The 16,717-nt window shown below is 38.6% G+C and overlaps 1 protein-coding gene and 1 long non-coding RNA gene across 6 annotated transcripts in view; one reads left to right on the top strand and one right to left on the bottom strand.

Annotated features, from left to right (window-relative positions):
• LOC122240307 overlaps positions 1 to 16,717 on the top strand; it is a 63,367-nt gene that overhangs the window by 20,557 nt on the left and 26,093 nt on the right. The window lies entirely within an intron of this gene.
• The window catches only part of SLCO1C1 (solute carrier organic anion transporter family member 1C1), a 67,379-nt gene that overhangs the window by 32,786 nt on the left and 17,876 nt on the right, over positions 1 to 16,717 (bottom strand). For all 5 annotated transcript variants that reach the window (XM_042991861.1, XM_042991864.1, XM_042991865.1 and 2 more), the window contains one exon: positions 16,474 to 16,606. In XM_042991861.1, the coding sequence (XP_042847795.1) occupies positions 16,474 to 16,606 (133 nt within the window). The remainder of the gene's footprint in view (positions 1 to 16,473; positions 16,607 to 16,717) is intronic.

Raw genomic sequence — 16,717 nt, 5'->3', positions numbered from 1 at the left:
ATTATATAATAATAACATATGGCACTTATTCCTTATCCATCTGTCAACAGACACTTGGGCTGTTTCCTTAATTTGGCTATTATGGATAATGTTGTTATGAACATCAGGGTGCATGTATCCTTTTACATAAGTATTTTTGTATTCTTTGGGTAAACACCTAGTGGTGCAACTGCTGGATCATAAGGTAGTTCTCTTTTTAACTTTTTGAGGAAACTTCATACAGTTTTCCACAGTGGCTGCACTACTTTGCACTGCCACCAACAGTACAAGAGGGTTCCCCTTTCTTCACATCCTTGCCAACACCTGTTGTTTCTTGGGTTGTTGATTTTAGCCATTGTGACAGGTGTGAGGTGATATCTCACTGTAGTTTTGATTTGCATTTCCCTGATAATAAGTGGTATTAAGCATCTTTTCATAAGACTATTGGTCATCCGGATGTCTTCTTTGGGAAAATGTCTCTTCATGTCTTTTTTATTGGATTTTTAAATTTTTAATTGGATTATTCATTTTGGAGTGTTGAGTTTTATAGGTTCTTTAGAGATTTTAGGTACTAACCCTTTATCAGATATGCCATTTGCAAATATCTTTTTCCATCCTATAGGCTGCCTTTTAATTTTGTTGATTGGTTCCTTCACTGTGCAGAAGCTTTTTATTTTGCTGAAATATCAATAGTTTATTTTTGCTTTTGTTTCCCTTGCTTCAAGAGACATATCTAGAAACAAGTTGGTACTTTTTAAAAAATGTCTATTTATTTTTGAGAGAGAGAGAGAGAGAGCAGGGGAGGGGCATAGAGAGAAGGAGTCACAGAATCTGAAGCAGGCTACAGGCTTTGAGCTGTCAGCGCAGACCCCGATTCAGGGCTTGAACTCAGGAGAGGTGAGACAATGACCTGAGCCAAAGTCGGATGCTTACCCGACTGAGCCACCCAGGTGTCCCAGAACTTGGTACTTCTGATACCAAATTGTTTACTGCTTGGGTTCTCCTCTAGGATTTTTCTGGTTTAAGGTCTCACATTTAGGTTTTTAATCCATTTTGACTTTTGGGTATGGTGTGAGAAAGTGGTCTGGTTTCTTTCTTTTGCATATTGCTGTACAGTTTTCCCAACACCATTTATTGAAGAGACTTTTTTTCCCATTGGATATTCTTTCCTTCTTTGTCAAAGATTGGTTGACCATATAGTTGTGGGTTCATTTATGGGTTTTCTATTCTGCTTCATTGACCTATGTGTCTGTTTTTGTGCTAGTTCCATACTGTCATAATTGCTACAGCTTTGTAATATAACATGAAGCCCAGAACTGTGATTCCTCCAGCTTTGCTTTGCTTTTTCAAGATGGTTTTCGATATTTGAAGTCTTTTGTGGTTCCACACAAATTTTAGGATTCTTTGTTCTAGATCTGTGAAAACTGCTGTTGGTATTTTGATAAAGATTGCATTAAATCTGCAGATTGTTTTGGGTAATATAGACATTCCAATCGATGAGCATGGAATGTCTATTTCTTTGTGTCATCTTCAATTTCTTTCCTGAGTTTTATAGTTTTTAGAGTACAGATCTCTTTGTTTAGGTTTATTCCTAGGTATCTTATTGGGTTTGATGTAGTTGTAAATGGGACTGATTCCTTAATTTCTCTTTCCGTTGCTTCTTCATTGGTGTATAGAAATGCAAAATATTTCTGTACATTGATTTTGTCTTCTGTGACTTTGGTGAATTTATCAGTTCTCACCGGTTTTTTTTTTTTTTTTTTTTTTTTTTGGTGGAGTCTTTCAGATTTTCTATATAGAGTATCATGTCACCAACAGATAGTGAAAATTTGACTTCTTCCCTGCTGATTTGGATACCTTTTCTTTTTGTTGTCTGATTGCTGTGGCTAGGAGTTCCAGTATCATATTGAATAAAACTGGTGACAGAGGACATTCCTGTTTTGTTCCTGACCATAGAGGAAAAGCTCTCAGTTTTTTTCCCATGAGGATATTAGCTGTGGGTTTTTCACATATGGCCTTTATTATGTTGAGGTTTGTTCCCTCCAAATCTACTTTGTTGAAAAAAAATTTTTATGAATAGATTTGTACTTTTTCAAATGCTTTTTTTGCATCTATTGTAATAATCATATGGCTCTTATCCTTCCTTTTATTAATGTGGTATATCACATTTATTGATTTATGAATATTGATTTATGAATATTGAACCACCTTTGACCCTACTTCATCGTGGTGAATGATTTTTTTAATGTATTGTTGGATTTGGTTTGCTAGTATTTTCTTGAGAACTTTTGTATCTATGTACATGAGGTATTGGCCTATAGTTCTCTTTATTAGTGGAGTCTTTATCTGGTTTTGGTATCAGGGTAATGTTGGTCTCATAGAGTGAATTTGGAAGTTTCCCTTCCTTTTCTGTTTTTTGGAATAGTTTGAGAAGAATAGATATTAGCTCTTCTTTAAATGTTTGGTAGAACTCCCCTGTGAAGGCATCTGGACTTTTGTTTTGGGAGAGGTTTTTGATTACTGATTCAATATCTTTGCTGATTATAGGTCTATTCAAGTTTTCTATTTCTTCCGGTTTCAGTTTTGGTAGTTTATATGTTTCTAGGAATTTATCCATTTCTTCTAGGTTGTCCAATTTGTTGGCATATAGTTTTTATAATATTCTCTTATAATTGTTTATATTTCTATGGTGTTATTTGTTATTTATCCTCTCGCATTTGTGATTATTTATTTGGGATCTTTCTCTTTTCTTTTTGATAAGTCTGGCTAAAGGTTTATCAATTTTATTAATATTTTCAAAGAAACAGTTCCTGTTTTAATTGATCTGGTTCTATTGTTTGTTGTTTTGTTTTGTTTTTTTTTGCTTTTTTCTTTAGTTTCTGTATCATTTATTTCTGCTCTAATATTTATTTCCCTCCTTCTGATGGCTTTAGATTTCATTTGTTGTTCTTTTTTTCTAGCTTTAGGTATAAGGTTAGGTTGTTGAGATTTTTCTTGCTTCTTGAAGTAGGTCTGTATCACTATATACTTCCCTCTTAGAATAGCTTTTGCTGTGGGGTGCCTGGGTGGCTTAGTCGGTTAAGCATCTGACTTTGGCTCATGGCATGATTTCACATGTCATGATCTCACAGTTCATGAGTTTGAGTCCAGCTTCGGGTTCTGTGCAGACAGCTCAGAGCCTAGAGCCTGCTTCAGATTCTGTGTCTCCCTCACTCTCTGCTCCTTCCCCACTTGCACTCTGTTTCTCTCTCAAATATAAACAAACATTAAAAAATTAAAAAAAAATGTTTTGCTGCATCCAAACGTTTTGGACCGTCATGTTTTCATTTTCATTTTTTTCCATGTATTTTTATTTCTTTTTTAGTTTCCTGGTTGACTCATTCATTGTTTACTAGCATGCCATTTAACCTTCATCTATTTGTGGTCTTTTCAAATTTTCTCTAGTGGTTGGCTTTTACTTTCATAGTGTTATGGTCAGAAAAGGTGCATGGTATGATTTTAATCCTTTGTACTTGTTGAGATCTGACTTGTGACCTAATATGAGATCTATTCTGGAGAATGTACCAAGTGCACTTGAAAATAATGTGTATTCTGCTCTTTTAGGATGAGATGTTCTGAATATATCTAAGTCCATCTGGTTCAGCGTGTCATTCAAAGCCATTTTTTCCTTGTTGATTTTCTGCTTAGATGATCTGCCCATTGATGTAAGTGGGGTGTTAAAGTTCCTTACTCTTATTGTATTATTATCAATTAGTTCCTTTATTTTTGTTATTATTTATTTTATATATTTGGGTGCTCCAATATTGGTTGCATAAATACTTAACAATTGTTAGATCTTGTTGGATTGTCACCTTTATTATGAGACAGTGCCCTTCTTTGTGTCTTGTTACAGTCTTTGTTTTAAAGTCCAGTTTGTCGGATATAAGTATTGCTACTCTGGCTTTTGACTTGTATGTCAAATCCATTTGCATGTTAAATGTTTCTCCATCCCCTCACTTTCAATCTGCAGGTGTCTTTAGGTCTAAAATGAGTCTCTTGTAGGCAGCACACAGATAGGTCTTGTGTTTTTTTTTTTTTTATACATTCTGACACCCTATGTCTTTTATTGGTTAGTCCATTTATATTCAGAGTAATTATTGATAGATATGTATTTACTGCCATTTTATTATTTGTTTTGTCATTGTTTCTGCAGATTTTTCTGATCTTGTCTTTGTCACATTTGGTCTCTCCTTTGCATTCAAGGAGTACCCTTTAATATTTCTTGCAGGGCTGGTTTAGTGGTCACAAACTCCTTTAGTTTTCGTTTGTGTGGGAAACTCTTTATCTCTCCTTCTATTCTGAATGATAACCTTGCTGAACAGAGTATTCTTGGTTGCAGTCTTCCCCATTCCAGCACTTTGAATATATCATGCTGCTCCCTTCTAGCTCGCCAAGTTTCTGTTGAGAAATTTGCAACTAGCCTTACGGGGTCTTCCTGTATAAGTTAAGGACTTATTTTGACTTTCTGCTTTTAGTTTCTTTATCACTGTATTTTGCAAATTTAATTACAATATGTCTGATTTTTGGCCTGCTTTTGTTGATTTTGTTGGGAGTTCTCTGTGCCTCCTGGATCTGGATGTCTGTTTCTTTCCCTAGATTTCAGCTATTATTTTCCTCAAATTTTCTGCACCCTTTTCTCTCTCTTCTTCTAGGACTCCTACAATATGAATGTTTTTACATTTGATGGAGATACTGAGTTCCCTGTATCTATTCTCGTGTTCCATAATTCTTTCTCTCTTTTGTTTAGTCTCATTATTTTCCATTATTTTGCTTTCTAGGTCACTAATTCATTCCTCGGCTTCTTCCAGAATGCTGATTATTTCATCAAGCCTGTTTCCAATCTTGTTTATCGCACTCTTCATTTTTGATTCTTTTTCAACTCTGTTATCTCTGTAGTAAGGGTCTCACTGATTTCTTCCACTGTCATTCTCTATCAGGTGTGTTACTTAAAACTGTTTCACCTAGATCTCTGGCTATGGCCTTATCTTGTGCTCTCATTTGGGATAAATTCCTCCATCTTTGCATTTTGCCTAAGTCTCTGCCTTCTTCTCTGTGTTAGAAAAGCCAACTATGTCTCCTATGCCTGAAAGTAATGACTTTATGAAGAGGTCATGAAGTGTCCAGGGCCTGGTGCTTCAGGGGGTGTCTCAGGTATGTGCTGCATGCGCTTTGCTGTTTTGTTTTAGCTGATCTATCCTTCAGGCCGGTTGTCCTCAGAGGCTTTTGTTGTCTGCTGCGGGCAGTGTTTGCTCCCTGGCCTGAATGTGGTGAGTTTGAATTAGATGTGCTTGGTTTGGTCATGAAATGAGACATGATACCACTTCCACCAGAGCCAAGGCCCTGGAGAACTCTGGTTGGGAGACATGGTATGGGCAGAGGTTTATGCTCATCTTCAGAGGATGGAGCCTGCTGCACTGGAACTGATGGAAGCTTGACAGAGAAGAGCAGTCCTGCCAGAGCACAGGGGTGTGGGGCTTGGTATAAGCAAGTTAGGAAGTTAGTGTTGGTGCTGTGCTGCTTCCAGCAGATGGCTCTGTACTTATGCTGAGGAACAGTGGGGAAGGGGAATGGTACCAGCTCCTTTGTTCCAAGAGGCATCTCTGTGAATGCGGTCTTGCTGGAATATGCTTCAAGATGACCAAGAAGAGCAAATAATCTCACCCCTGTGTGCTTCAGGTACTCTTCAGATTGCTGTCTCCATGCTGTATGCCCCTGGCTTGTTTGTCTGCCTTATCTCTAGGACCAGCACAGTGCCCTCTGGGCTCTATCCACCAGGTCTGCTGACCTTTAAACTCTAAACTTTATGCCCCGCTGGTTGCAAGAACACATGAAATTCAACCTCTCTTGTTTTCCAAGTCAGTAACTTTAGAGAAACTTTCTCCTTGTGCATTCCCCTGTGTGCTCTTCTCTCTCGTGCCCTTCTCTGTGACCACAGCACCCTCCCTTCTGCAGCACCTGTGACCTATTTCTCCCCTATACCAAATCTGCATTTCCTACCTTCTTCGATGTGGCCTCTTCTCTCCCGTTAGCTGTGGAGTTTGTTCTGTCAGTCTTCAAGTTGGTTTCTGGGGTATTTAGGAGGATTTGATAGTAGCTGTGTTCATGGGATGAGGTGAGCCTAGGGTCTGCCTATTTTGCTGCCATATTCCTCTCCCCTGATATAAGGGGATTTTGAACTGTTTATCTGGATGGTATCACTTTTCTCTAGAGTTTATTGTTAGGGCTCAAAGTTATTTCTAATGCCATTCTTTCCTCTGATGTATGGTTACAATGGCAGCTGGATTGAAGAGCCAAGGCTGAATGGAAACACTGTGATAATTCTATCTTCAGTTCCCCAGCCATGCTCCCTCCCAAATTATCCTTAATGAGACAATTTCTCTGTCCACTGCACTCTCCAAAAAGAGGTACCTGATAAAAGGACATCACAACATTATCTTTTTCTCAACGTCATCATGGTTCTCTTTTTGTTCAGGTACCAGATGACTAAAGACTAGGAATCAGAGTAATGTATTTATAATATTAGTAATAACAACCTACTCAGCCATGTAAGTAAAACATGTATTGAGGTATTAAAATATATAGACTGATAGATGGGTCACCTTATATCAGTTTTGCATAATCTATACCTCGCTAGGTCCATGAACCTTACAGAAAAAGTAACAACATTTTTGTATGTATGTTAGTATTTAAGGAAAGAAGTTCAGAGTTGTTACTTTTATCATATGGTTCTCTGGGCAAAATAGTTTAAAAACCACTTAATGAGGATAACTATTTGTCGATTCTCAGCTACCCAAGAGAACATTCAGCATTAAAATAATGATAAATATAATTTTCTTTCTTTAATAATTGCAGAGGTACCATGGGCTGTTATAGTGCCTTAGAGCTCTTAAAATTAATGTCAATCATGATTATGTAGAATTTTTAAAATTTTAAATTAGAGAGAGAGGGAAGATGGTGGCATAGGAGGACGCTGGGCTCACCGCGCGTCCTGCTGATCACTTAGATTCCACCTACACCTGCCTAAATAACCCAGAAAACCGCCAGAGGATTAGCAGAACAGAGCCTCCTGAGCCAAGCGCAGACGAGAGGCCCACAGAAGAGGGTAGAAAGGGCGGCCAGGCGGTGCGCGCTCCACAGACTGGTGGGAGGGAGCCGGGGCGGAGGGGTGGCTCGCTGGTCAAGCAGAGCCCCCTAGTCTGGCTGGCAAAAGCGGAGGGGCCTGACAGACTGTGTTCCGACAGCAAGCGCGACTTAGCGTCTGGGAGGTCATAAGTTAACAGCTCTGCTCCGAAAGCGGGAAGGCTGGAGGACAAAGGGAGGGAGAGCTGCTGAGCCCCCGACGACAGAGCTCAGTTTGGTGGGGAACAAAGGCGCTCCCCAGCGCCATCTCCCCCGCCCATCCCCCAGCCAAAATCCCAAAGGGAACCAGTTCCTGCCAGGGAACTTGCTCCCTCCACGCAAACACCCAACTCTGTGCTCCTGCGGAGCCAAACCTCCGACAGCGGATCTGACTCCCTCGCTGCCACAGGGCCCCTCCTGAAGTGGATCACCTAAGGAGAAGTGAGCTAAGCCTGCACCTCCTGCCCCCGTGCACCTTGCCTACCCACCCCAGCTAATACGCCAGATCCCCAGCACCACAAGCCTGGCAGTGTGCAAGTAGCTCAGACGGGCCACGCCACCCCACAGTGAATCCCGCCCCTAGGAGAGGGGAAGAGAAGGCACACACCAGTCTGACTGTGGCCCCAGCAGTGGGCTGGGGACAGACATCAGGTCGGACTGCGGCCCCGCGCACCAACTCCAGTTATACACCACAGCACAGGGGAAGTGCCCTGCAGGACCTCACCACTCCAGGGACTATCCAAAATGACCAAACGGAAGAATTCCCCTCAGAAGAATCTCCAGGAAATAACAACAGCTAATGAACTGATCAAAAAGGATTTAAATAATATAACAAAAGTGAATTTAGAATAACAGTCATAAAATTAATCTCTGGGCTTGAAAACAGTATAGAGGACAGCAGAGAATTTCTTGCCACAGAGATCAAGGGACTAAGGAACAGTCACGAGGAGATGAAAAGCGCTTTAAACAAAATGCAAAACAAAATGGAAACGACGACAGCTCGGATTGAAGAGGCAGAGGAGAGAATAGGTGAACTAGAAGATAAAGTTATGGAAAAAGAGGAAGCTGAGAGAAAGAGAGATAAAAAAAATCCAGGAGTATGAGGGGAAAACTAGAGAACTAAGTGATACACTAAAAAGAAATAATATACACATAATTGGTATCCCAGAGGAGGAAGAGAGAGGGAAAGGTGCTGAAGGGGTACTTGAAGAAATTATAGCTGAGAACTTCCCTGAACTGGGGAAGGAAAAAGGCACTGAAATCCAAGAGGCACAGAGAACTCCCTTCAGACGTAACTTGAATCGATCTTCTGCACGACATATCACAGTGAAACTGGCAAAATACAAGGATAAAGAGAAAATTCTGAAAGCAGCAAGGGATAAACGTGCCCTCACATATAAAGGGAGACCTATAAGACTCGTGACTGATCTCTCTTTTGAAACTTGGCAGGCCAGAAAGGATTGGCACGAGATCTTCAGTGTGCTAAACAGAAAAAATATGCAGCCAAGAACCCTTTATCCAGCAAGTCTGTCATTTAGAATAGAAGGAGAGATAAAGGTCTTCTCAAACAAACAAAAACTGAAGGAATTTGTCACCACAAAACCAGCCCTACAAGAGATCCTAAGGGGGATCCTGTGAGACAAAGTACCAGAGACATCACTACAAGCATAAAACATACAAACATCACAATGACTCTAAACCCGTATCTTTCGATAATAACACTGAATGTAAATGGATTAAATGCACCAACCAAAAGACACAGGCTATCAGAATGGATAAAAAAACAAGACCCATCTATTTGCTGTCTACAAGAGACTCATTTTAGATCTGAGGACACCTTTAGATTGAGAGTGAGGGGATGGAGAACTATTTATCATGCTACTGGAAGCCAAAAGAAAGCTGGAGTAGCCATACTTATATCAGACAAACTAGACTTTAAATTAAAGGCTGTAACAAGAGATGAAGAAGGGCATTATATAATAATTACAGGGTCTATCCATTAGGAAGAGCTAACAATTATAAATGTCTATGTGCCGAATACCGGAGCCCCCAAATATATAAAACAATTACTCATAAACATAAGCGACCTTACTGATAAGAATGTGGTAATTGCAGGAGACTTTAACACCCCACTTACAGAAATGGATAGATCATCTAGACACATGGTCAATAAAGAAACAAGGGCCCTGAATGATACATTGGATCAGATGGACTTGACAGATATATTTAGAACTCTGCATCCCAAAGCAACAGAATATACTTTCTTCTCGAGTGCACATGGAACATTCTCCAAGATGGATCATATACTGGGTCACAAAACAGCCCTTCATAAGTTTACAAGAATTGACATTATACCATGCATACTTTCACACCACAATGCTATGAAGCTTGAAATCAACCACAGGAAAAAGTCTGGAAAACCTCCAAAAGCATGGAGGCAAAGAACACCCTACTAACGAATAAGTGGGTCAACCAGGCAATTAGAGAAGAAATTAAAAAATATATGGAAACAAACGAAAATGAAAATACAACAATCCAAACGCGTTGGGACGCAGCGAAGGCAGTCCTGAGAGGAAAATACATTGCAATCCAGGCCTATCTCAAGAAACAAGAAAAATCCCAAATACAAAATCTAATAGCACACCTAAAGGAAATAGAAGCAGAACAGCAAAGGCAGCCTAAACCCAGCAGAAGTAGAGAAATAATAAAGATCAGAGCAGAAATAAACAATATAGAATCTAAAAAAACTGTAGAGCAGATCAACGAAACCAAGAGTTGGTTTTTTGAAAAAATAAACAAAATTGACAAACCTCTAGCCAGGCTTCTCAAAAAGAAAAGGGAGATGACCCAAACAGATAAAATCATGAATGAAAATGGAATTATTACAACCAATCCCTCAGAGATACAAGCAATTATCAGGGAATACTATGAAAAATTATATGCCAACAAATTGGACAACCTGGAAGAAATGGACAAATTCCTAAACACCCACACCTTCCAAAACTCAATCAGGAGGAAATAGAAAGCTTGAACAGACCCATAACCAGCGAAGAAATTGAATCGGTTATCAAAAATCTCCCAACAAATAAGAGTCCAGGACCAGATGGCTTCCCAGGGGAGTTCTACCAGACGTTTAAAGCAGAGATAATACCTATACTTCTCAAGCTATTCCAAGAAATAGAAAGGGAAGGAAAACTTCCAGACTCATTCTATGAAGCCAGTATTACTTTGATTCCTAAACCAGACAGAGACCCAGTAAAAAAAGAGAACTACAGGCCAATATCCCTGATGAATATGGATGCAAAAATTCTCAATAAGATACTAGCAAATCGAATTCAACGGCATATAAAAAGAATTATTCACCATGATCAAGTGGGATTCATTCCTGGGATGCAGGGCTGGTTCAACATTCGCAAATCGATCAACGTGATACATCACATTAACAAAAAAAAAGAGAAGAACCATATGATCCTGTCAATCGATGCAGAAAAGGCCTTTGACAAAATCCAGCACCCTTTCTTAATAAAAACCCTGGAGAAAGTCGGGATAGAAGGAACATACTTAAACATCATAAAAGCCATTTATGAAAAGCCCACAGCTAACATCATCCTCAATGGGGAAAAACTGAGAGCTTTTTCCCTGAGATCAGGAACACGACAGGAATGCCCACTCTCACTGCTGTTGTTTAACATAGTGCTGCAAGTTCTAGCATCAGCAATCAGACAACAAAAGGAAATCAAAGGCAACAAAATTGGCAAAGATGAAGTCAAGCTTTCGCTTTTTGCAGATAACATGATATTATACATGGAAAATCCGACAGACTCCACCAAAAGTCTGCTAGAACTGATACATGAATTCAGCAAAGTTGCAGGATACAAAATCAATGTACAGAAATCAGTTGCATTCTTATACACTAACAATGAAGCAACAGAAAGACAAATAAAGAAACTGATCCCATTCACAATTGCACCAAGAAGCATAAAATACCTAGGAATAAACCTAACCAGAGATGTAAAAGATCTGTATGCTGAAAACTATAGAAAGCTTATGCAGGTAATTGAAGAAGATTTAAAGAAATGGAAAGACATTCCTTGCTCATGGATTGGAAGAATAAATATTGTCAAAATGTCAATACTACCCAAAGCTATCTACACATTCAATGCAATCCCAATCAAAATTGTACCAGCATTCTTCTCGAAACTAGAACAAGCAATCCTAAAATTCATATGGAACCACAAAAGGCCCCAAATAGCCAAAGTAATTTTGAAGAAGAAGACCAAAGCAGGAGGCATCACAATCCCAGACTTTAGCCTCTACTACAAAGCTGTCATCATCAAGACAGCATGGTATTGGCACAAAAACAGACACATAGACCAATGGAATAGAATAGAAACCCCAGAACTAGACCCACAAACGTATGGCCAACTCATCTTTGACAAAGCAGGAAAGAACATCCAATGGAAAAAAGACAGTCTCTTTAACAAATGGTGCTGGGAGAACTGGACAGCAACATGCAGAAGGTTGAAACTAGACCACTTTCTCACACCATTCACAAAAATAAACTCAAAATGGATAAAGGACCTGAATGTGAGACAGGAAACCATCAAAACCTTAGAGGAGAAAGCAGGAAAAGACCTCTCTGACCTCAGCCGTAGCAATCTCTTACTCGACACATTCCCAAAGGCAAGGGAATTAAAAGCAAAAGTGAATTACTGGGACCTTATGAAGATAAAAAGCTTCTGCACAGCAAAGGAAACAACCAACAAAACTGAAAGGCAACCAATGGAATGGGAAAAGATATTTGCAAATGACATATCGGACAAAGGGCTAGTATCCAAAATCTATAAAGAGCTCACCAAACTCCACACCCAAAAAACAAATAACCCAGTGAAGAAATGGGCAGAAAACATGAAGAGACACTTCTCTAAAGAAGACATCCGGATGGCCAACAGGCACATGAAAAGATGTTCAATGTCGCTCCTTATCAGGGAAATACAAATCAAAACCACACTCAGATTTTACCTCACGCCAGTCAGAGTGGCCAAAATGAACAAATCAGGAGACTATAGATGCTGGCAAGGATGTGGAGAAACGGGAACCCTCTTGCACTGTTGGTGGGAATGCAAATTGGTGCAGCCGCTCTGGAAAGCAGTGTGGAGGTTCCTCGGAAAATTAAAAATAGACCTACCCTATGACCCAGCAGTAGCACTGCTAGGAATTTATCCAAGGGATACAGGAGTACTGATGCAGAGGGGCACTTGTACCCCAATGTTTATAGCGGCACTCTCAACAATAGCCAAATTATGGAAAGAGCCTAAATGTCCATCAACTGATGAATGGATAAAGAAATTGTGGTTTATATACACAATGGAATACTACGTGGCAATGAGAAAGAATGAAATATGGCCTTTTGTAGCAACGTGGATGGAACTGGAGTGTGTGATGCTAAGTGAAATAAGCCATACAGAGAAAGACAGATACCATATGGTTTCACTCTTATGTGGATCCTGAGAAACTTAACAGAAACACATGGGAGAGGGGAAGGAAAAAAAAAAAAAGAGGTTAGAGTGGGAGAGAGCCAAAGCATAAGAGACTGTTAAAAACTGAGAACAAACTGAGGGTTGATGGGGGGTGGGAGGGAGGGGAGGGTGGGTGATGGGTACTGAGGAGGGCACCTTTTGGGATGAGCACTGGGTGTTGTATGGAAACCAATTTGACAATAAATTTCATATATTAAAAAAAAAATAAAAAAAATTTAAAATTTTTGAGCTTTCCTAATTCATTCTATCAAAATGAAACTGTTTAGCATAACAATTATTTAGATTTTGAATAAATGTAATATATGCAAGTGTCTCCTTTGCCACTAATTACTAGATATGACACTCTAGAAAAATCAATTAACCTTTTCAAATTTCAGTATTTTTGGTGGTAAAGTAGGGGTATCCATGTAGTCTGTACAATTTAGGTTCTGTTGAATAAGGAGGCAGAGAAGTAATTTCACAGGTGACCAGTGGTTTAAATGCTTTTAAACCAGGGATTTTAGTTCCTGACCTGTATTCAGACTCTGAAACAATCTTGATTCAGAGACATGAAGTTCTACAGTAGCCATCTAAATAGTCTTCCTACTCCCACATTTCCCTCACCAGAGTTATTTTTCCAAGCAGCAGTCTGCATGGCCCTTAAAAAATGTAAGTGAGATCAGGCCATTCTGCTCAAAGCTCTCCACCAGTTTCCCATCTCATACCAAGAAGAAGCTGAAGTTGCAATTGTGTGCAACCTTACTATTCAAGGTGAAGTCTGCAGACCAACAGCATCAGCTGAATCTCAAACCCTATCGAAGAACTACTAAATCAGAATCTTTATTCTACCAAGAGCTTCAGGTGACACAAATGTCCACCAAAGTTTGAGAAACAACCCTGACAGCCTCTGCTATTCCCCCTTAAATTTTCCCCTTGCTTGTCCTACTTCAGCCACACAGGCCTCCCTGCTGTTTACCCACATGCCAGATTCCCTCCTGCTGCAGGAACTTTATATTCATTATTCAATCAGCACAGAATCTTTCTTCCCCAGGTGTCTGCATGGCTCTCTTCTTCATCTCTTTCAGTCTTTCCCAAGGGTCATCATATGGGTGAGCCATCCCCTCATAACCCTACTTTAAACTGCAACCCTTCCTCCCCACAACATACTCCTTATGTGTCTTCAGCAGGTTATTTTCCTATATAGCACTTAACATCATCTGGAATACTGTATCATTATTTATTTCTTTATTATCTGTCTCCTCCTCATAAGATCCAAGAGAACAGAGATTTTTTTGTCTCTACTCTATCTGCATTACCTAGAAAAACCACCAATATATATTTTTTAAATTCATGATTCAGGTGAGCTCACACACATAAAGCTAAACACAGTCTGTTCATGGTAGCCCCTCAATAATTGATATCCATTATCAGTGTTATGTTTTGCTGGAAATCAAAAGTATCTCTGCTAGGCAGAAGAGTACAGTGGTCTCTTGGAGATCAAAAATGACATTTGGACAATTGTCCAAATAATACTGTGAAAAGTTAAAAAGAAGTTATTATAATAAGCCTTAGTAAATAGTAAACTTCATGGGTAAAAATTGTGCACATATATTTTTGTTTAATTTCATTTTGTTTTTTTCTCACTGAAGTAGCCCCATTACATGGCACAGTACCAGGCCAATGCAGACACTAAATAATAAATAAACAAATATAACTTCAAACATACAAAAAAGTAGTGTCTAATAATTTGTCTTTGACCCTTTGGCAACCTTTGATAACCCTAGCCTGGCTGCCTGGCTGGTCTTTTTCTGATTTTCTTTTACTAGAAAAAAGAAAAATCTTTTACTAGAAAATTTTACTTCTTTAACTGGAAAACTTCAAATACTAGTAAAGTCAACATTCACTTGGCATCTAAAATTTGCAATTATGTAAGAACCTAGTCAGTCATGTGTGAACTCCCTCTTTTGCTTGACTGCTAAACGATTGTACTCAAATTACTAAGATCCCTGTGGAAATGCTTTGTTGCTATTTACCACTTTTGTGATCTTGAGGTTTTGGCTTTTGATTAAGTGGAAACAGAATGTTTTATATTTGTCACTAACTTGAAGTGACAAAATTATTGGGACAAATTATAGTGACAAAATTGGTTGTCTGAAGACAACCCATTACTTGTCTCTGGTTAAAACCAGGTGGCTTAATGATCTAAGAAGGTCTCATAACAATGCATAACAATAATGACACAGTTACTAGATATATGAGGAAACTTAGCAAGCATTTTACCTGTGTCATCTCATTTAATATTTGCAATATTATAAGCTAGTTATTATTTTTAATACTTATAATACCTATTTTTAATATGCATAAACTGAGGCCTGGAAAGCTTAAGTAACATGTCCAAGGTCATATAGAAAAGACCCACTGCAGAATGAGTTATGTCAAGAGTCATAGATTTATTTATCCTCTGGAACTACTTTCTAATTTTATGTTTTTAAGTAACGGAATTCTTCCCCCCACCCCCACCACCTGGCAAACTGTTGCATGGGGGTTCAGTGACTAGAACAGATAGTAGTGTCACAGCTATTGATCAAGCAGGGATTAGGCAGAGTGAAGATCCATTTCCTCAGCCTTTTCCTTTGCTTGCTGTTTTTCCATTGACTCCAAACGGCACCTTTGTAGAACCTCAGTGATCCAAGGAAAACTTCTGCCTCATGAAAAGGAGGCTGGATAGGTGTTCAAAGAGTAGGCAGAAGTTCTGAAAACACCAATCTCTCTCCAAGTAAAAATGAAGGGGCCAGGGAAACTATCCAAATAAGTACAAGAGATCCCACTCAGAGGATTCTGTGCACTATCTTTATAGATTGACCACAGAGGTAAAGATCTGACTATATTTATATAGTAACTTGGGAATCCAAGAAAACGTTTGTACTATATCATACCTAAGTCTGTATAGCTCTAAAATGTCATGATACAATGATCTAGAGTGAACAGTATCAAAGTATTATTTGATATATAATTTTAAAAAACTATTATCTTGCTTCAAAACCTCTAGGTAGTCACTTCTCTCAGTTGGCAATAGGTAACCATGGATAAGGAAGGCAACATAGATATGCATGAAGTCAGAATACTTGTTTTAGGATTCCAGTTCTATAATTACAGGACACCTAACCTTGAAAAAGTTGACTAAGTCATGATCATTAGTCCTAAACTAAAAAGACAAACTATGCTCTTCTACTTCACAGGTAAAGGTGAAATGATATAAAGATGGTGGAAAATCTTTGGAACTACTAAAGTTGTATGCAAGTACTAACAAACTTAGTAGCAAAAGTACCAAAAGCAGCCTTCAGGGTTAAAGGATACTGACAACCTATACCTACTGAAAAAATTCTATGAGATAGTATTTGGACACTGAATAGCTATTTGAATTGATAAAATACCCTTAGTCAATGATCTGCCAGTCAAGTGACCCAGCATATTGTCAGAAGCATTCATTCATTACCCATTTGACATCTACCACAATACACTAATTTTTTACTTATTTTGTCTCCCCAGATAAATTATTTGAATGAAGGCATATAGTGAAATTTCCCTTTAGTTTTTGCTGACATCGATACATAGCTGTATATCAATTTTTTTTACAGATTATTAAATTTTAAGCAAACTTGTAAGTATTCTGAATTTTTTCCCAGAGGATATAACAAAAATAAGGTATAAATCATCATGCTTTAAGCCATGTGTGATTTTCTTAAACAATTGTAATTATAAAAAGTGAGCAATACAGTTGGTTAAATCAAGAAAAAGATAATTGCTTTAGACTTACTGCTGCATGAAGAACTGAGGCATTGCAATGAGCAGTGTTCCAACTCCCATGATTAGGCACCCTGTTCCGATTATTTTTGGCCTGTGAAGTTTGGCTCCAAAGTAGCTAACAAATGTTATAACTAAGAGATTCCCTTCAGATAAAGAATAAAATGTGCATCAGTTAGATAAATTAGAAAAAGTCATCAGCATATTAAATGCATGAATGTCTATAGCGGTTCTGGCAATTCTTTGTTTTGACTAAA

This window comes from Panthera tigris, chromosome B4 (assembly GCF_018350195.1).
Source record: "Panthera tigris isolate Pti1 chromosome B4, P.tigris_Pti1_mat1.1, whole genome shotgun sequence".
Taxonomy (NCBI): Eukaryota; Metazoa; Chordata; class Mammalia; order Carnivora; family Felidae; genus Panthera; species Panthera tigris.
Note: the sequence above shows the minus strand (reverse complement) of the source record. Positions and strands in the feature narration are given on the sequence as shown.